The sequence below is a fragment of the Vanessa tameamea genome, chromosome 3 (assembly GCF_037043105.1).
Source record: "Vanessa tameamea isolate UH-Manoa-2023 chromosome 3, ilVanTame1 primary haplotype, whole genome shotgun sequence".
NCBI classification, from domain to species: domain Eukaryota; kingdom Metazoa; phylum Arthropoda; class Insecta; order Lepidoptera; family Nymphalidae; genus Vanessa; species Vanessa tameamea.
Window position 1 is genome coordinate 4,466,300 of NC_087311.1, and position 24,038 is coordinate 4,490,337.

Below are 24,038 nucleotides of genomic sequence, written 5' to 3' on the forward strand. Positions count from 1 at the left end.
ACATATATATTATGTATACATTTAAATGTAAGCATTTTTCTAAGAAGTGGCTCTCTCATTATGTTACTTCGTATATACTGTTTATTTATTTGCTGTTTGTCTTGTATATGTATATCCTTAAGAGTACATATAACGAGATTCAAAGATCAAAACAGAACTAATTCCAAATATGTACTTATTTTGCGTTAGTTTATTTTATTTTTTGGAAATCCTATATAGGACAAATACAATGGAATTTTCTAGGACATTAAAATTGAAGAAAACAGAGTAATAATTTTAAATCGAACGTGCGTTCTTTTGTTTTACCTTTAGATTTGCGTTCCAAGACTACTTTCGCTGATTGGTTTACTCGTTTTTTTTTATTGTAGAGACTGATCTCATTATTCATTTGTAATTCTTACACTTTATTCTAAGAAAGGTTCTGATTCATAGCCTTACACAAGACTCACTCGCCTTTTATTTCCTACCTACTTTAAAAACAATTATTAAAGTTCTGAACTTTACTTAATTTAATACAGTAATCCAATGACAACTTCAATATTATCAGTTGATCTTTAAAAACTAAAAGTCAAACTTACTCCGAAAACAGTTGAATCTGATTCACAAGTTTCACAATCAAAGAAATTGTTGTATTCGCGACGTAGGTGGCTTAAATATATCTGTCTCATTAAGTTAATTTATTTGTTATACGAGTGATAAGGACGGATAGCGGAAGTTGTATAAGAATGGCGCGGGTCTGTTCATTGATGTTTCCGTCGAGTCACGTCGACTCCAATGGCTACTTACTACAAGAACGAACTTAACGCTTTGTAAACAAGAACTTCTAGTTCTTTTGAGTAATTAACGTAAGAGATTAAGATTATCTTTTTCTGTAGATGAATTATAATATGAAATTATAAGTATCGAACATTTAAATTTAAAATAAACTTTTCTTATTTTATGATATAATAAATATTTACTGTATGTGTCAAGCAAATTTTAAAGGATTTTTTTTATCTATGATATGTCGCAGGGACAATAGAAAGTTATTCATCATAAGGTAAATATATTACTTTTTATGTCAATATGAATATTATAATCACACAATCGTCATACCATGGAATTCAACAAATACATTTAACACAGTTAAGAGTTACTGATAATAATTTTAACAGCCATGGTCTTTGAAAATGAATTTAAGTGTCTTAGTAAAGGTAGTTCTAAACGCGGATTTGATTTTTAATTTCCTTACTTTCTCACGCTGCCGTTTACGTATATATTATTCTTATCTCGGATGTTTATTTTAACCCTGGCAAAACGACAAGATGGTATAAAAAGTTAGTGTGATGACGTAACTAGTTTTATTGAGCTCAACCCCTCTCCCCGATGTCGCGCCCGCCCACCAGTGACGTCACGGGCAACTTTCATCCCTGAATAGATCTCCAGATCATTCTAATATTTTATATATCTATTTTTATATACATGTTTAATAGAAGTATGCTCTATGGGTACAGAATAACTTTCCCATGGGTTTCTGAAATACTCAAACGAGTCAATTTGTTAAAAAAATAATTGCACTATTCGTTTTTTAAAAAGTCTTAGCTAGGATTTTTACTTAACTTATTTCGAGCAAGGAATGGAACTCGCTCTATGGACACTAATTCGTACACAGGTGATAAGGCACCAGTCGAAAGGTTCGCTAGTACAATCTACAATCAAATTCTGCGAAGTAGCGTGAAACAGTACACTAAATAACTCATTTATTTAGTAGCTCATTTTATTTCAATCAGCTAGAATTTTTTGTGAATTATTTAGAATATTTGGTAATTCGGGATTGGATCATTCATGCACACCTGAAACATGCAATCGTAGTCTTATATAAATTATCTCTTGTGAGTTAATAGAAAAAAGTATGGAAGGCGCACTCGAATAAACTCTCTCAAGTTAAATTACATTCGTTAAGTTTTTTTATTAAAATATAATTAATTTAACTTGAAGACCGTTCAATTACTTATTTTTTAAATAAAATGAACAAATAAATTTAATATATATTTTTGCTCTTTTGTCTATACTCTTGTAAGCGCAATAACTCCAAATAATGCAAGCCAACGACTATTTTACATATAGGGGCGCTTCTTCGTGATTGAAAAGATCGATGATCTGTAACGTTAAAATATCGTATATAACAGTTACGTATTATGTTGATAACCACTCATCAAATATTTAATTCTAAAAAGTTTAACAAAAATAAACTATACTTTTTAAGTCAAAAGCAATTTGATAGTCTTCAGAACTCGATTATGAAAAAAAGATTAATTATATACATGTTTAAGTGTCAGGGTCTAAATAGAAACTGGGTTTAGTTCGTATCAAAAATAGACAATAATAATTAAATGGTGCACATTGCAAAAAAGCACAGAAAACAGTCTCATATTACGCGCGTATCCGGTAGTCGACAGTCGGTAGTCACTCGCGGTATTACTCCACCGACCATCCAACTAGATAATATTACTTCAATGGCACGAAATACGTCGAGCGCGCGAGGCTACCTATCTCGTAGGGCTGGCAGTTTTCTTTGCAGGAAATTACATTTCATATAAATTATAATAAATAACGACGAGATATCTTGTTTGCATAAAAGAAATAAGACAACTACGTGTATAATATTACTTTAATAGCACGATATGCAACCTGCGAGCTTAGTAATAGGGTTGCTAACGTAAAACAGTTGCACCTTATTTGTGTGTGATATTGCGATAATGACAGTATACCGTAATCCGGTGCAAAATCATTCGTTATACTTAACAGGCACACGAGTTTTTCTTTAACTATATGAGCTGTAATATCTATTTATATATATTGGAAAACATTATTTAATTATTTTAATCTCTCTGTTCTTATTGTGTTCAGTTTTGTTTGAGTGAGGGAGTAGAACACGCATCTATGTACATACATACTATATTTACTTTTAAATGCTATAGATAATTTGTTGCCGAAGCTCAGTTAGGAGAAATATAACATCAATTTGTTGTTAATGATACAAAAACTAACAAGCAAAGGTGCGACTAACATTATTTTAAATTATTATGTAATACATGGTGTAATTCCAACATATATATTCAATAATATTACTTTGTATTTTAAATTAACTCGTTTTGTATTGTTATTACAATTATATGCTCGAAATTACTCCTACTACCGGAGTTTTAATTTTGTAAAACAATTTGAATGGCTATTATTATTTGATTAAAGCTAAAACGATACTGTATATCATTACATATTTTATTGTGTAATTGGTGTATTAAACCATTTTTTTGAATCCGTATTCGTTAGCGTTAGGTATATAACAAATCCTAGGAACTAGGAATTAAATGTTCACTTCATCAATTAGAAGTGCCTGTATAGAAGAGCTTGGACTCATCTTAAATAATTGAAAAGATATTAATGAACTAAAATAAATCTCTTTTTAATTATCTAAAATAAATATCTTTGCGATTTTAACGAAACATATTTTATTAAATTATTAATCTAACTTGAACAATGGAATGGATGGATTTTAAATGCGACATAAAACGCAACTTTTACGTTTTCATCAAAATCGATTGTGAATAAATTTTGGGAACTAAGATGTTATGTCACTTGTGCCTGTAGTTACACTGGCACACACCCTTCAAACCGGAACACAACCATACTAGGTGCTGCTGTTTAACGGTAGAATATCTGATGAGTGGGTGGTACCTACCCAGATGGGCTAGCACAAATCCCTACCTCCAAGTACTTCATAATATTATCCTAAAAAAAATATACCGATATGTAATCTATGTCTGCGTTAAGCACTTATACTCGATTATGAATGTTCATATTTATAATATTCCTAGTTTTTTTAGAATGCTCTTGAATACTAATTGCTAAAGGTACACTAAGTTCAGAGATATAAGAAAGTATAGATAGAACTAAAGACATTGAAGTAAGGTCTCATAAAAAAACAAACATTCTTACTTTCAAGTTTAAAGAAGGTGAGGTAACAACAACAACAAACTTTTATGTTTATTTATATGACGTATTCGTATACTACGAGTATTAACAACTGAAAAAAACAGTTTTTTAAATCAAATCTATCCATCAGCCCTATTGGACGAAACAGCGCGTCCGGCGAGTCGAGCGGCGAATGGGAGCGGAAACCCGCGGTTAGTCCACTTCCTGTTTCCTGCGGGGCGGCGCACGCGCAGCCGAGCGCGCCCGACCGTGCGCGAGTTCAGCCGAAGCTGTTCGAATGAACTCGAGAATTTTAATGGTTAGGTAGAATACTCAATGTCTAAGCGTTAATATTGATTTAAGCTTGAACTATCCCTTGACATCGGAGAGCAAAAAAAAGGTCTTTCCTGGTAGGTTACACCTGGATAGTTTGTAACCCAATTATCAGTTTTTCTAGCCTTTCATAACACGACTCGTATATTGTAACGGTTAAAAGCATACAAACTCTTATGCCGTCCTCTTAACCATCGCTCTCTACTCCCTTGAGTGTTCGAGTCGATATACATAAGTATTATACGAGTATTTTTTTATGATAATAAGATAGATATGTTTATTTGCTTATTTCTTTTTTTTATTATAAATTCGTTCTATAACTAAATATAAATTTCGATGTTTTACATCTCCTGGGCGTCCCACAACAGCCATATTAGAATTATTAGTATTAAATATATGAACAAAAACAGATTAAGGATATTATTAATTCTAATTATAAAAAGTTTTAACCTGTTAGAATGTCATTGGCGTGGAATAGTATCGCTATCGTCCACAGTAAATGTACGGCCCAGCTTAAATCGCGGATGCAGTACGCGAAATTGTCTTACTTAGATATAGTTGTCTGGATAATATTAACTTCATAGTTATTATAAATGTTCTAGGTACAAAATGTGTATTTTTGTTTATGGTAGCGCAATTCATAACCTAAATACTCTTTATATATTTTACTACATAAAAATATTCTATTGAAATCCTTATTTAATCTAACGTCTTTATATTATTCCGAAATATATCAATAAACTAGTTTTCTTTAATCTCTTCTCTAAATATCGTAAGATATATTTTATCTTGTATCTTCTCTGTCTATATCTATATCTATTTATTGATCTACCTATATCTTGTAGACTCATTATTAATATTATTGTATTAACGAAACTGAAATTTAACAATATTTTTATTTTACCGTTAAGTATAATAACCAGAAACTATTATTACTAAAAACACACTTTTTTTATAATTTATTCAAAATAAGGTTCGTTATTGATTTCAAGGAAATACTTTGACGTAGGTGTTTCAATATGTCAAATTGTCACTAACAACATTCGTTAACATTTACAAAAGTCAACACGCTATCGTGTATTTGGATTGCGTTATTTTAAGCGTACACATAATTATATGCATAGCAGAGAATCATTTGTAAATAAAATATGAATATTTGTTATTTCATCGGAATTGGTCATAAAATTTATGAAGTCGCAACTCACATTTTGATATCGAGTCGACAGTCAGCATACATTAATTACTCAAATGCGAATATATTATAAATACATACATACATACATACGCCGCCTACGCGGTCGCCCACGCGTCGCCTACGCTCCACGCCTCGCAGACTGTGTAGTGGCGTAGGCTCGCTCCATGATTATATCATTCGTAGAGACGACAGTCAATACGTCACTATCATAAAAAACATTACAAGATTAAAAACGTCTACTTACTCATAAGTTCTATAAAATGTCAATTTCAGTTATTAAAATAAATTTATTTCAAAATTTATTCGACCAAATGTTTGGGACGTTTCCGAAATTTTCATTTTTATTTCAATGCAGCTGAATCTCCAATGAATGAAATTAGGTAATATTTATATCGTTAGAGGACAAAACCGTATGGTTTTAAACCAAACAACTAAGTTTTGGTGTTACTAAAATATTTTTAAAATCTTCAAAGTACGAGGAAGGAATTTATTAAGCTTTACTAACTCGCTGTAGTTTTAAATATAATGTTGCTTCTGTGTTCAATGACTATTAATTAAAAATATATATTTTAAAGAATTTCCATTGAATAAAATAAACGTCAGCAATGTATGTATCTTCTGTTCTTACCTACTGCTGTTAATTCGTTATTCTTTGCCACTATCCTTTGCTCAGCAGCGCGACAGAGCAATCGAGGCAGGCGACTGGTTTGACTCGTAGGTACGTTAACTTAATTAAAATGTACAACTCTTGATGTTTTCAATATGCATAAATATTGGTCCTTTTTTATTGTTGCATTCAACTACTAATAAGGATCATCAATTTTATCTAAAAGGTTCTCGATTTTTATTTATTTTGATTTATCTTAAAAAACAAAACATATTTGTGTTAAATTGTTCTCTTCTGGCTAAGAAAGTTTATTAGCAACAGTCTAGGAATAGAATGAAGAAGCCGATATGACGCAGTGATTAGATCACGTGACTTTTAACTTATATCGAATGGAATAAACTTCAAACCTTCCAAGCCTTTCAACCACCAGGTATATATAGGTAGTTATATCAAATTACTGATACGGACACTTAAATTACACATTTTAGTACTACATTACTACTGATGTAATTATTAATATACTAATTACTACAAAATTATTAAGCAAGTATTAAAAAATAAAGATGATATTTACCCTTATTGTGGTAACATCTGTATATGTTTTGTCATTTATCATGATCTTAGACGTAGATACAACGCTCGTGTTATTTACATAAAAGTAAATTGTTTGTTGCATCATACTGGAAAAGGTCACTGTTCTTCTGACTGAACGAAGTCAGTAACAAGTACATATTGGTAAACTAATGGTAAAACATTTTGAATTATGCCTTAGTAATATTTAGTTACTAGCATTTAGGCAACCTGATACAACCCGTGCCCGTAGCTATTGGCGCTTTTAGAAATATTAACAATCTTTACATTATCAATGCGCCAGATACTTTTGGAACTAAGATGTTATGTCGCTCATGGATCTAATTACACTGGTTTTCTTTATGGTAGTTAATTGAATGTTTAATGATACTTTGTAATGAAAATTTAATAATAATACATAAATTTATGGATTCATTAAAATAGTCAGCAAAAAAAATAACAAACAACAATATTTAACAATAAAATACTATTAATAGGCAATATTACTATCAAACATATTAAACCCAAATTAACCCTTTTAAAGTGACGTTAAGCTAATATCAAAGAAACAGAGTTAATAAAGTCACAATGCTACCGATGTTACGAAAATTGAGTCCTCGTGCCCGAGTAAATAAGAGGGTGAGGGGTGACTCAGGGGTGTACGAGGAGGCGGGCTGCCTACACACCATTCATGAAGACTTCGTTACGAGTCGAGTATTTGCATAATGATATTCGAGAGTCTGCAAATTAAGAATGTTAAAAATAGACCACAATTTCAATCCGATATCCTCGGCCCTAACCTAGTATAATTGAGACTCCTATTTTAACGAACAAAGTCTCCAGGTTTATTTTAGGAATGTAGTTTTCGTACGTCGTTTTACGAAACTTAAACTAATAAAATTAAAATTCCATGTCAATTGAATTTTTAGATTTCTTGTGGAATCTGTAAAAACAAAACTTATCTCTTTAGAAAATTAATACGATTAATATATTTTTTAAAAGAAAACTATTTATAGTACTTTTATTTTGTAAAAGAGAGCTATTTGAAGTGAAAACTTCTTCGACCTTCAGGCAGACAATTTATATCAAGGTTATTCGGTCAACAAACTTACTGAATACATATGAAGATTAATCGTTTCTGATTATTAGAGATTTAGTTTAACATCATTTTATGTAATATTGAACTGTTTGAAGTGCATAACACAGCATAGTATTGCATAATATATATCTAAGATTTCCTTATCTCTACTCTATACAAGACCTGAATCTTAACCAATGAATTCAAACATCGCTGAATGCATGTGCTTAATTTGTGTTTCAAACTCATTTCGTGCTTGGTGTTGAAGGAGGACATCGTGAGAAAACCTACACGTACTGGATGAGAATCTGACACGTGTAACACGACCCACATTGGAGCAGCTGCAAACTTTGTTCTAGAAAAAGGAGGAGGTCTATATCCAGAAGTGAGAAATTAACAGGCGATCTGGCTGCCATCAAAAGGGCAAATAATAATAGTAATAATATTTTTCTTATTAAGCATCACATCTTATACGTTTACTTAGTAACAAGAAACAAATCATGCAACAATAATGTTAAAAAAGATAATTTACAGTACAGTCTTTTCATCCGATATATATACTTCTAATGTAATATTGATAAGTAGTAAATACATACTTGGTTGTACTACTTCATATAGCAATAACTAAGGAAATCTGAAAACGTTGTCGTGTGACGCATTTGATATTTAACCCCATCTCGAGGGTGGCTTTCCGACAGCGCTGTCACGTAATACACAAGTTGACGCACCTACGCTACGGCACGGGTAGGATCCCTGTTTAATAACGTCATTCGGACTTTCTTTTACAATTAGGTTGCTTCACGTCAGCAATTATTATGAATATTGTAGGTTTAACATCGTAGCTAATATTATAACTGCGAAAAGACTTTGTTTATTTGGGACGATTTTTAATATTGACCATAAATTTTACAGACAAGACAGAAATGTTGTTGGGGATAAGGACAATAGAGCACCGAGCACAGTTAGTTGCATTCATGTTATCTTACGTATTATTAATAACGAATGTTAATAGTAAAGTAACTGTAAATGTACCAATGCTGGGTAAAGGTATTCTCTCTGTTTTGAGGAGGAGGTCTTGCGTATTAATGAGAATCTCATAGTTGTCGATTTCAGGCAGGCACATTAAAATAACACTTGTAAATAATGTGATGTAACAACACCACCGACAACAGTTAAAAGTTATAATTATGATTTCATTCAATTTATTTTTAACATTTATAATAAATTTATATTTTTATGACGTTTTTATACTGTATATAACAGTTGGATATTTATGAATTATTATAATTAATACGTTTTTTATGAAGCTACTTACTATTGTTAAGTGAAATAGGTTAAATTAGATGCGGTAGCGTTAAAAGACAGAAGAATAATTGTGAATTATCAACATTATATCAAGTGTGTATAAAATTTGTTTGAAAATCGAGCCTTTATGATATATTAAATTTAATTAGAAACATAAAAGCAGAACAAAATCATTATACATTTCTCTATATTAAATTATTAATATTATTGATTACATAACTTACAATTAACTAGTTTTATTTAGGTAATAAACCAATGTTCTAGATCGTGATTATTCTTTGCGTAGTTGTCGATGTCGTGGTTCTGGGGGAGGAGGCTGAGCGAGGCGAGGGGGTCGCGTGGGCCGCGACCAATATGAATGAACTGCCAACGCAGCCTCAGAACCGCTTATAAATGTTAATTTCAACACGATTACCATCGGTTGTAGAAAGTGCAACGTGGGTGAACAACTTGCTTATAAAATGATTTTACGAGTAGATATAAATATGCTTATATAACCTTCGTAAATAATGTGTATTTAATTAATTTATTGGTCTTTATTACCATTTTTAGATATTATTTTATGTACTTATTATATTGGGAAAGGATCTCAATTTCATACAATATCTATTTCGTAACAGCTTTTAATTTATTACTAATATTATAAATGTAAAATATTGTGGGTTTCGGTGTCTGTTATTCAGACAAAAATAGATTCGAACGAAAATCGAAATACCTGAATAAAACTCTATCACAAGGAAGATCAGATAAGATATGTTATATAGAAAAAAATAAAATCGTTTTTTTGGTCATTCTGCCAAATATGCTACCTCAAATTTATAAGAACACCTACGACCTCGTCAGAGTGGCGAAAGCGCGTCCCCTTCGAATGCGACCGTCTTCGCGAGGATCGGTGCGTGCTCAAACGCGTCGCCCACCTTTTGCTGAAGGTATACTCAATTACTAAATATTTTAGCTGTAATGTCGCCCTAACCGATTTACAACGGCCAATCTCAACGGCGATCAGCGATACAACTACACAGAACAAATTATAGTGCAAACCTGCGTGCGGAAACTTAGGTGCACTGTCTATTTCGTCATTCTCATATATCTATCGGTGGGACGGCAAATCCGAAACGACCCTAAGTACTTTAGGCGCAGGGTCAACGGCTTAATGCGCTTTCACGGCCACTTGATTATACACACATTAAACTTTCTTCCTGCTATTGAGAATTTTTCAACAGAAAAACTCTATATTTTCTTATTTGCCTTACCTGGAGTTTTAACCTATATAGTATCTCCATCTCATAGATAATTATATCCTTAGGGGGGAAAATAAGCTGTTTAGTTCTATCAAATATAACAAAGTTTCTATTGTGTAGGCATCCGCAGTTGTCAAAGGTGCAAATGTCAACTGAACATCATAGTTCGGTATTTCAGTAAAAACAATCCTGTTGTTGTTTGAAACGGATGGTAGTTCATCTCGCACCGGTGCCGGACGTACGTCCGCTGCGGCCTGGAATTCAACACCTGTACTACCTGTGTACAGAACACAGGACTTATTTCATGAATATCATTTTATATTTTAAGTTTCTTAAAGTAAACTTTTTAATTTTCTTTTAAAACGTATATGGTATGTCTATGCATAATGTTTTTTTTTTTTAATAATTGACCGCAAAAACTTCGAAACAGCAATAACACTTATTGTAATACTTAAATTATGACTATTTTTTAAATGTATTTTATAATATATAAAACCTATATCAGGTTTATATGTAAGTTGTAAATATTATAGACTGAGTGTACGCCATATTTTGTTTTAAAAAAAATGTTCGGAGATGGTATGACGATTTGATAGATTATATCAAATATATATAGTTCTCTCGTCTAATTGGATTTTCGATATGGGATAAAGTATAATGAAAGTTTCGTCTATAACATTAAATCTATCCTAAATAAAAGTGTGTACCCGTTAAAGTCGCGGGGCGAGGCAGCTCGTTTCGTAATAAACTATAGGATGCTGATAAGACGGATGTGCTGTGACCACGCCGGCGGAAGAGCATCTGTTACGAGCGATTGCTCTGGAATCCGCCTCGATTGTTACGCTACGTTATGTATTTATCGAATAGTGTCATATTTATCTTTTTACAGGTTTACTTGAATAGTTATGTTATAACTTCTTTGTTATTTAAAATATTTTGTAGGTACGTTTCTTGTTCAAATGATAATGCTTACTATTTAATTATTTTTTTTTTATTACTATTACTAAAAATATTTTAGCATTTTGTAATATCTAATAAATAAGCATTAAATAAAGGTTTAACTGTCGTCTCTGTGGCGCGCGGTCTATACGACAAATGAATATAATATGCCCTCGAATTTGCTTTGAATGCCCTAGGCAATGTAAATTTACACACAATATTGATCACTCGAATATTCAAGCTACTCGTACATACAATTCTAAGCCATGGTTCATGGTTTGAAATACAATTTCTAACATATCTATTCTGTTTAATAAATTGGCTATCGATGACTTTAGTGTTTTAGTCTCACAATTGTGCAGTATTGTTCATACTAAGGGCATGACGCACACAAACTTAAAACCCGGTAGGAGCCCTCTCCCCAAATTTTTGTTTGATTTATTTTTGTTACATTTATTCATAACCTCTAAATTATTTAAGTTATTAAAGTTTAATCCAATCTATAAAAGAATATTCTATTAAGTACATTTTTGGTTATACGTATGGTATATAATTCACATAAGAAAGCTCTTTCTATAATCTTCTAAATATAAAACAAATATAATGAATTAAATACATATAATTACAAATAATTTAGGCGTTGTAGCGGCGAGCAGAGCGATCAACGACTCTTTAGGAATTAAGAAGAGTTTCTTACTGAAATTTGGTCAATGCGTTGAGCCATAAGGATTAATGAGACGGGACTTATTATCACAGCACATAGATGTGCGCAAACACAGAAAGCACTTTTTATTCCCTTCGATGACCATTTCATACGATTAGAGAGGATCAAGCGCGGGACAGCCTTACGCACTGTCCAGAGAAACAAAGTATGTAATGATTAATATCCAATGGCATTCTGTTATGCAGATTTTTATACATAATTTAATAGAGATATTCATAAATCACTAAAATAAATTTTAGTTATTTAAAAAAACTTTGGTAAGTATTTATAATATATGTACCGAGAAAAAAATACACATCTATTTATACATATATATTTAATAAATATTGTTTATACTTGGTGGTAGGGTTTTGTGCAAGTCCTTCTAGGTGGGTATAACCGATATTCTACCACCAACCAGCATTACTCAGTATTGGAACTACAGGCACAAGAGACATAACATCTTACCAAGGTTTGCGGCGCAGTGGCAATGGTTCATATTTCTTACAGCGATATTGTCTATGGCCGTTGGTGACCACTTACCATCAGATGGCCCATTTGTTCGTCCGTCAGTATATATAATAGAAAAATAAAAAAAATATTTTTATGGTATTAAATATACTTTTCGACTAATCGAATATAAAAACTAATTCTGTAAATTTATATTATAACTGTTAATAGAAAGTTATTTAAAGTTACGATTATTCTCTCGAATTTTATGTAAACTATACTTTTCACTTGCTAAGTATCAAGAATGCAGTAACAATTAATATATTACATTACTGGGTTGCTTCTTATCCTATGAAGCTTATTGCACAATGTTACCGCTGAGATTTACTTCAACCCCGAGCAACAGTCTAATAGCAACACTATAATCTATTGAATCTATGAATCTGTTCATTGATTGAAATATTATTTATGAAAGATTTAAATATAAAATTATGTGAAATAAATAATACACGTTAATAAATAAATAAAATATGGAAGAAATGTAAATATGAAAGCCATTGATGTATGAAACACGTTAAAAGTTGAATCGTATTACAATTATCGGTGTCGCAACGCGAGCTCTTCCTGTCCGCCCGTCACACGACACCACGTAACAAAACACCCGTACACAATCCCACAAATGCGGTTAATATGCAACTTAAACTTAATAGAATCATGATAATATTATCTTCTTCCATACTTTAAATAATTTTATAAGCTTTCGTCTATAACTTTGTATAAAATATTGCAGCTTTTATTTAACTCTTTATATAATTTTCCTTGATAATATTAGTGCTTGCGTCAAATCTTGGCGCTGAATTTTAAACCAGTTTCACTCAATTAATCGAACTGTTTTCTTTCTAACAGGTAGTGGAAATAGATATAATGTTGGATATAAATCCATGTAAGTATTATGCGCTAGGGGGTCTCGCTCTACACAGTAAATGCAACAAAATGTGGTGAAGCACACCAGTAAATATTGTCCTTTTGGTACCTTGTAAGTAACATTCATTTTAGTTATGGGATAAATAATTATTTATATATATAAATAAACATAATGTTAAAAAAAAACATAAAGTTATAATAAACATAAAGTGTAAAATTAAATTTGCAGGCTGTCCCCCGTCTTACTGATAAAGTAATTTTAATCTATAACAAATATTTGTTTATTAAAGTTGCATTAAATTTTTTTTTGCTTTTGTCTCAAAAAAAATATTACATTAATATTTTGAATTGCATTTTATTTGTGGTTACTAACTCTTAGTATGCAAGATTGCGCACGTGCTCGTCCCACGTTCTGCTGAGCTGGGTTAATCAAAAAAATTGCCAAACTGATAACAGTAATAAAATATAATAAATGCAAGTACTTATTTTATTAAAGAGAACTTTAATTTTTTTATGGTAATTTGTATACTGGAAACAGATTAGGAGAATTTACGCTACTGTAAGAAGTGGCGTTGAGCTCTACGATGGTACCACCAACCATTAGATCTGTTATGCCCTTTGTGCCTGGTAAGGCACTGGATCACTCATTTGTAAAAATAATGTTAGTAGGTGGATTGGGTGGTACTTAACCTAACGGACCTGTACGAACCTATCAACGGGTAGTGTTAAGATTTCCCACAATTTCCGAAGGTCTGCTTCTGTAAACCTTATACTCAACAGCTTACTAGATAACTTCTGTGGTTTTATTTACTAAGGAAAAAACACGAATTTCACAAAATTTGTAACTAAACGAAGGTTTTAAATAGTATTGAAAATATTATGTAAATAATAAATTTAACGTTGTGTATTAAATTAAGCTTAGTTTCCCTTGATTACTTAACACTTTATCAGATATAACACGCCAATCAGTTTTATAACAAATGGCACAAAACACAGTTTTTAGTTTAGTCGAGTAGACGAGAAATTAAGGCTAAGAAGTTTTATTGTTAAACTTGGAAACTGAACTAAAAGAAAAACTAAAGTAAATTCACGAGCAAAGACATCTGTAGCTTAAGAAAACGATGAAACACTGCAGTAACTTGATAAGTTCTTGTTAAGTATGTATAGAGAGCGTGGAATTACTGTCACTTGAGTTGTATCCATATTTATGTGAGAGTTGTTTTTCTGTTCCGATTTAGGTTTCTTTGTACCTAGTGCATAAATTACCTCGACATCTCATATTGTCATTATGTTACTTTTACGACAGCGTATGTTTAATCTATACCAATATTATAAAGATGTAAAAGTTTGTTTGTATGTAGGTAGAAGGTAATATCTGGGACTAATGTTTTTATTCTAAATTCTAATTTTTAAATATTCACTTGCAGAAAGCTACGTTATTCCTGAGCGTTATAGAGTATTTCCTTTATTAACAAACTGCATTTGTGCAAAGCCGGGATGGGTCGCTAGTTTCACTGATATAATATTTATCTGAATTGTTATAAGTTTATTTAAGACGTTTGAAAAACAAAAATGTTTATATTTATTTTATATAGAAATATATTAATAACTTTATTATATCAATATTTATTAAGTATTCGAGCAATAAGTGTCATATGAATGGGTAGGCGACGTACACCTACGACGTCGCGTAGGCCGGCGACAATGAGGACATATTTTTATCTTCCGACTCACAACCGATGACCGTAGTTTCTACGTCGCGAATTTGTAGATACGAAGAGTTTAGATAAACCCATCACTCGGCGGATCGACACAAATATCTTTATTATCGTCGTCTTCGACTAATCGTGTCATACGAGCATTGTAAAACGTCTGGTTTCAGATTTGCATGTTTATCTGCCAAGTGTATGAACTCTATACAATAAAACGTTTTACAAGTTTGTCGTAATTGTTTTCGTTTATATTGTATTAGTTGTATTAATGAGTCATTATTATTTAATTTTTATTAAGGAAATCGTATACAATGTTTTTATTCAATAATGTATGAATACTATCTGAACGAACAACTATAATAACAAATTATGTGTTATTTTAAGCCAACCAAGAGTCTATGTAAATATTTAATTGCGACAAATGTAGTGCACTCGGGTTTTATTCCTTTAAATAAAGTTGTTATCTTATTGATATCTTCATATTAAATAAATGTTATGTTATATACGTAGTACTTATTCTTTAAGTTTAAACTGACTAGTACATATTCAGCCAGGATACCGAGGTAGATTTATTGCTCTAAGAAATGAAAACAAAAAAGACCGTTAAGATATATTCAAGTTGCACTTGCCGTCCATAGGCAAGAAACTTGTTTCTTATTTATGAATTCTGTATAATGTAATTTTTCTTTAGAATAGATATAAAGTTGAATAAGAAAAAAATCTCCATCCATTGTATCTGACGTCAGAATTCGAAGTGGAAGCCGCCTCACCCGTGCCGCGTTTTCATCTTTTATTTATAGACGATTGATTGATGAAGCGAAACGTCGTATGAATGAATCGATTTATGGTTTCGTTGAGCGGACACTGTTTATGTGCCCGCTTGACGTCAGGAATCTTAAATGGGAGACGAATAAACGTTCCTAACCCTACCGCCGCCTACCTACAACACGCATCTTATGTTATTCAATCATCTTTCCAGAAACGCCGATATGTCGCTACACGGGACAGTCGTACACGCCGTACAATGATTCATTAAAGCGGCAATTGTATCTTATCTACAATAATGTGTCAATTTATGCCCCATCAATCGACTTCGTCGCGAGTCGTAAAACCGACACCTCAACTTTAATCTTCAGGCATTTCCCTTAGATGGCACGATCAGACGGTGGTCAAGGTTCAGCGTTAATAATATAAACTTGCCATTAAATTCATCCTTAGGTTAAACAGTATTTAATTAATCCTTCGTATAGACTTCTATGAAGACGAATTATAATGGAACAAAATGGAGAATTGAACTCGAATTGACACCGACCGGTGTTTCGCATTCGCATTGAACTCGGAGTCATCTCAACATTCAAGTAGTCTATTGCGCTTATTAAGATCAACTAACAGAGCAATAGATTACGCACGATTCGGCGTGGCAAGCGGTCTAATTGTTTAATTTCGGTCTTGAGATAGGTTAGCAACGGAATGAGTACGGACGGCGCGTTTGCTAACTCGTTATCGTCGCTTCGGGAGCTCGTTTGAAGAGCCGCTTCCTGCGCGATGACCTGTCTTATCTGCTGCACCATTGCTGCAGATGATGCGAAGTAACTACCATCGAATTCTTCAGAGCCCCTACTAACGTCTCGTAAATACTCAACGTGTTTCATGTTATCATGAAAATACTTGTAAACACAGTTTTAGTTAGTTAATAGTTGTACCAAATATCATCCTAATAATATTAGTTAATTTTGAAAAACGTTTATTATTGTAAAAATATTTCTGTATTTTGACATTTAACTGTTTACAAAATTAGATTGCCAGTTTACTTAATAATACATTTCAAAATAACTCTGATGCTAATGTCGTGACGCGAACCTTAAGTAAGACGACTAAAATTCGTTCTTAATCCCTTTTACTATTCTTTCGGATCGAGAAAATTCCGTACGTAATTTTGAAGTAACATAATATCATAGACTTTATAGTAAACCACAATAAATTACATACTGTTTAATTTTATTTAAATTCTAAGCGTATTGCTACCGGATAGAGTATTTCGCAGACCCGCTGGCTACGTGACTGAGGCGTCAGATGATAATGGCTACTTTATTAATAGAATACTTATTTATCAAAATATTGCACGTCGTGAACTTGTACAGATATAAAATAAAGTTTTATGGCAATTTTATGCTTGCAGTAGTACCTACTTAAGAATGCATTAATTACAAAGTTTTTCTAGTGTAAAATAATCTTATCACACTAAAATACCATCAAAAGGTTTTTAAATACAATAAGTCATTCCTTGTTATGAAAAACATACTCTTATCGCTTGTATTATATTTATCTATATAAATAACAGACCAAATTCGATTATATAACAGCGGGATAACAATAAAAAGGTAACCCCTTTATTATCGTATAAAACGAAGTAGAGTATTATTCACCGAGCATCGAACAATCAGAGTGCCACTGCATCATGCATCACGGGGCACAGGTCAAGGAATGCGATCGATAAATAGCAAGATTTGACAGTGAAATAGCGTGTTTACGAATACAAGCGCCACGACGCACCTCCATCGCCTCGAGCTCACACAAATCTCGAATCTGCCTCGCAATGACACGAATAATTCATCTTCCACGAAGCATAGGTCAAAAGATCCGTGGGGCCGACATATTTTATACGGGAGATTATTTTTTTCTTAATCTAAAACATGAATTCAGTATGATATCTATTGTAATACATCAGCTAGACACATTTGCTTTTGAGTAAACAGAAATGTCGTGGTGTCTATTCGGAGACATAGCGCGAGGATCCTGTATACTTGCAAATATCGAGCATTAAAATTCTCGATGTGGTGCGCTTACGCACGCTGAAAATAAATAGGCGTCCTATACGAGAATTGCTCACAACGTACAGCAAAACCTAAATATATCGAGAGCGGGTTCGAGGCATCGTCTATACAATGTGGGGTTAGGCACGACACATTTGCACTTTACGTTCTCAAATACGTACCTTAGGTATGACGACATAATTTAGGTACAAACAAAAACTACGAAGTGGAACTTTGTTTTTTTTTTTCAAACGTTTATATTATTACATCTCTGATATGTCCTATAAGCGATAGTTGCCTTTTATCCCATGCCAGAGTTCATCCGCCCATCAAACGCTGTCGGCGGCTTGTCGACATCTGTTGTCCCCATTTAAACGATCCAGCCAAGTACGTACTCAAGTAAATCTTGTAAATAGTCTCCACGAACTAAATTTAAAACAACACGTATTACTAGCGTTATTTTTTTGTATTGCTATTTTTTGAACGATTTATATCATTGTACTGATGTCGTAAGCTTATGAAAAAGTACGGTTATACGTATAAAAAAATAAGAAGTATTGCAACAAAAGAAGATTTAAACAATTTGTAATATTTTTTAGCATGTACATTGATTCCATTTACGTAAGTCAATTTATAATAGTACGGTTAAATAAATAGAAAAATAGTTACATAAAATTATGAGCGTATATTTTCGGAACGCATTCCAGGCATCAGATAAACATGGAGCGAAGGAAGGAAGAGTGGGACAGGAGGTGCATCCTGCGCGCCGAAGGAAGCGGCGCGCCTCACTTCCTCCTGCCAACTCATAAACGAACCACTATTTATATACCGACACATATGCTTCTTTAATATTTCACTATTGTAACTGTTCGATGATTTTAACGGAGACTTCAAACGAGAAGATTAATTGATTACACCTTTTTTTGTAAAAAATAAGGACGGATACATTTGCTATAAATTTATTTAAGAAATTAGAGAAACTTAATATTAATTAAGTTTCAATAATATAAATCCGTCGCAACTAAAATCTTGTAATATATAAAAAAAATATTAAAAACAGAAAACAAAGCAGTACAGAGTTGACGAGTCTTTAAAACAGAGTAAAAATTTAAAATAATGGAATATTTTTATCTATATAGTGAGAGACGACTTTCAGTTTTCAGTAAAAAACATATTATTCGACTTTGATTTGCTTCACGTAATTCTTATTTTTCATCTTATACATTTTTTTTTACATTTCATAAGTCGTTTTAGGTTTTAGTGACAAAAAGAAAACAAATATTGTAGTAAACATTCGTATTTATAATATAATGTTGTCGTTTTATTTACAAATAAATACAAATTCAGTTAATAAATAAATGGTAAATTATCTACATCTTAATAAGTATGCTTTATATCTCATTTCTTAATCTTCTCTGGATTTGTGTGGAATCCAAAATACTAATGTTAGCGTTTTCTTATGACACGTTTCGGTCTCAAGAAAATTTGAGACTTTCGGCGTTCGGGCGACACGTTCACGTACATTCACACTATACGACTATATTTACAAGAGACGATCACTCAGCGGCGCGGGGCGCTCGTCCGCGCCGGCCCCGCGCCGTCACCACTCACTCGGACCAGGCACAGCGATCACTGAGTCCACCCCCGCGCGGTCCGGAGCTCTCCGCTCGCCAATAAATATTTGTACAACGCGGGCGCGCGGCGGGACTAGATAATACTGGAGAGCGGCGGCGGCTCGGGGCAGCGGCAGCCGGCGCGGCGGCAGCGCGCGTATGCGGTCGCACCCGCCGCCGCGCACCCGCGCAGCGGCCAATACAACCACAGGCACGGCAGCGGCACCGCCAGCGCCGCCACGCACGCCAGCCGCGGCCCGCAAGCGCACGGCTCGCTAGCCTCCTCCTCGCCGCTCCCGCAGTGGTAGAACAGCGCCTTCGCACAGCACATGCACGACGCGTAGTCGACGCATGCCTCCGCGCTGCACAGGCACGAGCCGCACAGCCAGCGCGAGGGCAGCGGACGCGGCCGCGCGCACTGCTCGCAGCGGCAGCGGCCGCAGGTCTCGCACACGATCGAGTCCGTCGCGAGCGGCGTTCGCCTCTTGTCGGCGGCTGGCTGAGCGGTCACCGGCTTGAGCGGCTGCGACGCCGCGTGTCGGTGGGGCGGCGCGGGGGGCGCGCGGCGCGGGGCCTCCACGTACGCGTTGCGCTCGCGCTCGGCCTCGGGCCGCGGCCGCAGCAGCGACACGGCGGGCTGGCGCGCGCCGCCCGCACCCGCGCCCCCGCCGCCTGCCGCGCCCGCTCGGTGCACGCGCGCCGCCGGCTTGGGCGGCCGGGGCGGCGCCGCCGGCCCGCCATACTCGTCCATCGAGCCCGGCTAACGGCTCTCTGGGCCGTCGCCTTCCTGTTCCCTCATCGTCCCCACCTTAGAAAAAATAAACACATACGTTAATACAATACTCGTAGGAGGAAAATACATCAGATTTTTGTACTCGCACGTTTCATTCCCGTTTAAAATTACAGAGTATGTCGTTTAGCTATTCTACAATCGTTTATCCTGTTCTAGATATAAAGTTTTTATCAATTTTCTCATAAGTTTAAGATGACCTTTCAAGCCTACGAAAATTAACTGAGTATGTGAGAGATATATGTACGTCTGATTTCCAGTTTTATCTTTAATACTCATAGTTATCATCTCTTTAAAGAAGAGTATAGTTATTTTCTCTTTTCAGATACAACATATCGTAGTTCACTGTGTAGTATAGTTATAATACTTTTGGTGAATGAACGCGGAAAGTTCTTAACTTTATTGTTGTAAATGTTAATACAAACTACGATTGTAATTCCTATGGATAACAGATACATACGATGTAGTCTGGTAGAAGTTCCATAATTTGCTTTACTAAGACACTATGTGTACGGTAAATTAACGTATATGTAATTAAGCAGCATAGAGAAACACAGTAAAAGTTTTTTCTTCCGAGCTTATATTGAAATGATAAAATACAAGTTCGTACTTTACCTACACGTATGGATTTAACGTCGATAATTTAATTGTTATGAATTTAAGTTTAAAATGTCCTCGTCCGTCAATATTAATTTTGGAGCTTTAATAGCTTCAAAATATTTTTCAAATTCACTATTTAAGAAAAAGATTACATACCTAATATACGTACATAATTACATATATGGGTTCGTAAAGGGATTCATAATATTGTTTTAGAAGATTTTTTTTATAATCCTCTAAGACGCGTTTCCAGTTAATAATGGAGTGAGTTTATTAAACAATATTGTTAGCATACATACTTTACAGCATTATAAATATATTATACCTCTTTATAGTTATATACAGTTGGCTTATATTTCAATTCAAAACATTACATCATTTAACTCGCCCACGGGGATAAGTTTTTTTTTTTGACAATTAATTGCATAATATTTATAATGTGTACAAGAAAATAGCTTACAACTAGTCCAGCTCGTTTGTGTAACAATAATTAGGAGAATTTCGATAAACCCGTTGGTGATCTGTCCTTCAAATTAGCCACTAAGCCTATTAGGTACTGATGCTGATTGAAAATAAGTTTCATTAGTAAGTTGAGTCCAGTTACAAAATGGTTTCAAAAAAATGTTTTGTGGGCTGTAAAAGTGATACTCTCAATGACTTTTACTTTCGTTTTAATCTGAATAATACTTTTTACGATTGTACATAAAAGTACAAATCAATTTAAATAAAAAATACTTAATGAGTTTCTCTTTCCATTGCGTTTAATGAACAATCAATTATAAAACATAAGTATGCATTGATTGACAACGATTTTAATTCATAATTATATATTTTAGTAAACAATGATACTAAATGACGTATAATTAAAATAAATATCATGTTATTACTAAATGTATGTATATAATGTTTTAGAAGATAATATTAATGTATTTGTGAATATTTTCGACTGTTTCAAAGTTGTATGAATTTCTAATGTTCTTTAATTTATAAATTTTCTAAAATTTAATTAAATGAAAAGCGAATGTAGGCCTGTACTTATGTAATGTATTCCGTGCAGTTGATAAAGTTAGTATATAATTGCAATGACTTATTAATTGATTGAGATGAAATAAGTACATCTTTTGACTAATATCATTCATCTATATAATGTTTTGTCAAACTTTTATCATATGTAGAGAATAATTAACTCATTCGGTTGGGTACGCAAAAACCTAAAATGTACCTAAAACAAAAAAATATACAGACATAACAATAATGATTAATTGTGCTATATTTATGTCAAGCAAACCAGAATCAAAAACGTTATACGCTAACTCTAGTAATAGTAATATTTTATATGCGAAAGGTTTTTTTCACAAATCAACGAAGCAATCAATCCACGTGATTTTTTTTAAAGAGGGCTGAGAGTAAATCGACTTTTCTATATCAGGGAACATCGGAAGCGAAGTCACTTACAAAATTATGTGTAATATTAAAAATAAAGATAAAATTAATTACATAATTGAGTACGTACATCTAATTTATATATTGAATTTTACATCACTATATAAATTTGATATAAATATACTGTTACGATATAATTTTTATGGGAAACTGGTATGAATAATTCCGATGTGATCTGTGAATGCTAACGTACGCGTTGAAACATATAAGCAGTTTGTTGATTAATATTGCTACGATTAAATTAATAATGTTAGAAATATTTACATATATGTAATCTATGACAGGCATCTGGCTACCATGAGCGTCTGCCTATCTGAGACAAAATAGTGTCGCGACTACACTAATGAACCGAAATTGAATGAATTAACTATTGGTATTACTTACGTACATGTTTTTTTTTTAAATACTGATTACATTAATATTTGTTTTTTTTTTTTTATATATTTGCAAAAGTACTCGACTTATATTTCTAATTCTTATAATTTTATTTAAATTTTGTGTTCCATTTCAAGTTCGTGTGTATAAATTAAATAATTAAACCGCTTTTAGTAAAATCTCTGTACATGCATTTAACTTTTAAGTTAATAATATAAATGATCAGTTTATAATTATATAATTATACAGTTATTTGACCACAATCCATTAGCAACATAACATTTTCCTATATTTTTACCATTCAAACTCTACTAAAATACTTTTAGCATTTAAAAGCAATAACGATCTATGTATTGTCAGTACAATTGTAACGAATTTAAAATATTAGACGAATACATAATATACACCAAATTCTAAACGTATCTTGAACAATATAAATCATACATACTGGAAAAAATATGTTCTTTTTTTTAATTCATTTAAGAATGAAAAATGGTATGAGGCGACATTTATAGTGACGTTGTAAATATTTATTTCAGAAGTATCTTACTAATAACTTACGATTGTCTATTGCTTTCACGCTTTAATTTGAATATAGTATATAAACGTTATAGGGAATGAATATATGAGTAATATACATTATTAGTACTTTAAAGCGAATAATATTTTTTCTAGGTATATACATATATTTTACGACATTATTTTGTTTAGTCTAAATGCGTTTAACGTCGTAAAGTTTGTTAAATGATAAGGGTTGTGTATTGTTTACAATACATTTTTATTCTTATCTGCGTTGAGTTATCAAACGTTGTCGAAATTGTTCTCGCTGTTGCTATAATAATTCTCAATAAAACGATCAAAATATGTAATAAAGTTTATCATCGTATTAAACGTTGTTACTTGAAACGAGATACGGTTCTCTACGACTTGCAAGACTCTACCTTGTCTAGTACTTAAAAAATTGTGCCATCGAGGACGGGGCTAGTTCATGAAAGTTTATGAGCGCCTTCTTTAAAGTTAAAGGTGGTTGTTATTTCGTTCTAATGATTTTTGAAGTAGCATCATAAATGAAAGCTTTCCTATTAAACTTGTTAGCAGAGAGGTTCTCGGTGCCACTGCGTGGAGGTGCACACGTGTGACGGTATGTGACGGCGCTAGTCACACTCGACGGTCGCCAGGCGCGGCGCGACGCCTCATCATTCATGTTTGCTTAATTTTTTTCGCGATCGGACTGATTACTACCTACGTATGGTACGAGAGTTATAAAATCTTGCCGGACAAATCCGCCGCGACTCGTCACATCCTGGATATGGAATGACGTCGTGCGAGTACTTACGAAGCAGACGTTCCACGGTCACACGTCTCCTACACACATCTCACAAGGGCACTCGGG

At 33.3% G+C, this 24,038-nt stretch overlaps 2 protein-coding genes across 5 annotated transcripts in view; one reads left to right on the forward strand and one right to left on the reverse strand.

The window, feature by feature from the left end:
• LOC113397191 (large ribosomal subunit protein bL27m) overlaps positions 1 to 24,038 on the forward strand; it is a 221,623-nt gene that overhangs the window by 80,947 nt on the left and 116,638 nt on the right. The window lies entirely within an intron of this gene.
• LOC113397264 (protein sprouty) overlaps positions 19,106 to 24,038 on the reverse strand; it is a 38,373-nt gene continuing 33,440 nt past the window's right edge. For all 4 annotated transcript variants that reach the window (XM_064218184.1, XM_064218177.1, XM_064218175.1 and 1 more), the window contains one exon: positions 19,106 to 20,245. In XM_064218184.1, coding sequence (XP_064074254.1) covers positions 19,532 to 20,188 — 657 coding nt within the window. In that variant the 5' untranslated portion in view covers positions 20,189 to 20,245 and the 3' untranslated portion in view covers positions 19,106 to 19,531. The remainder of the gene's footprint in view (positions 20,246 to 24,038) is intronic.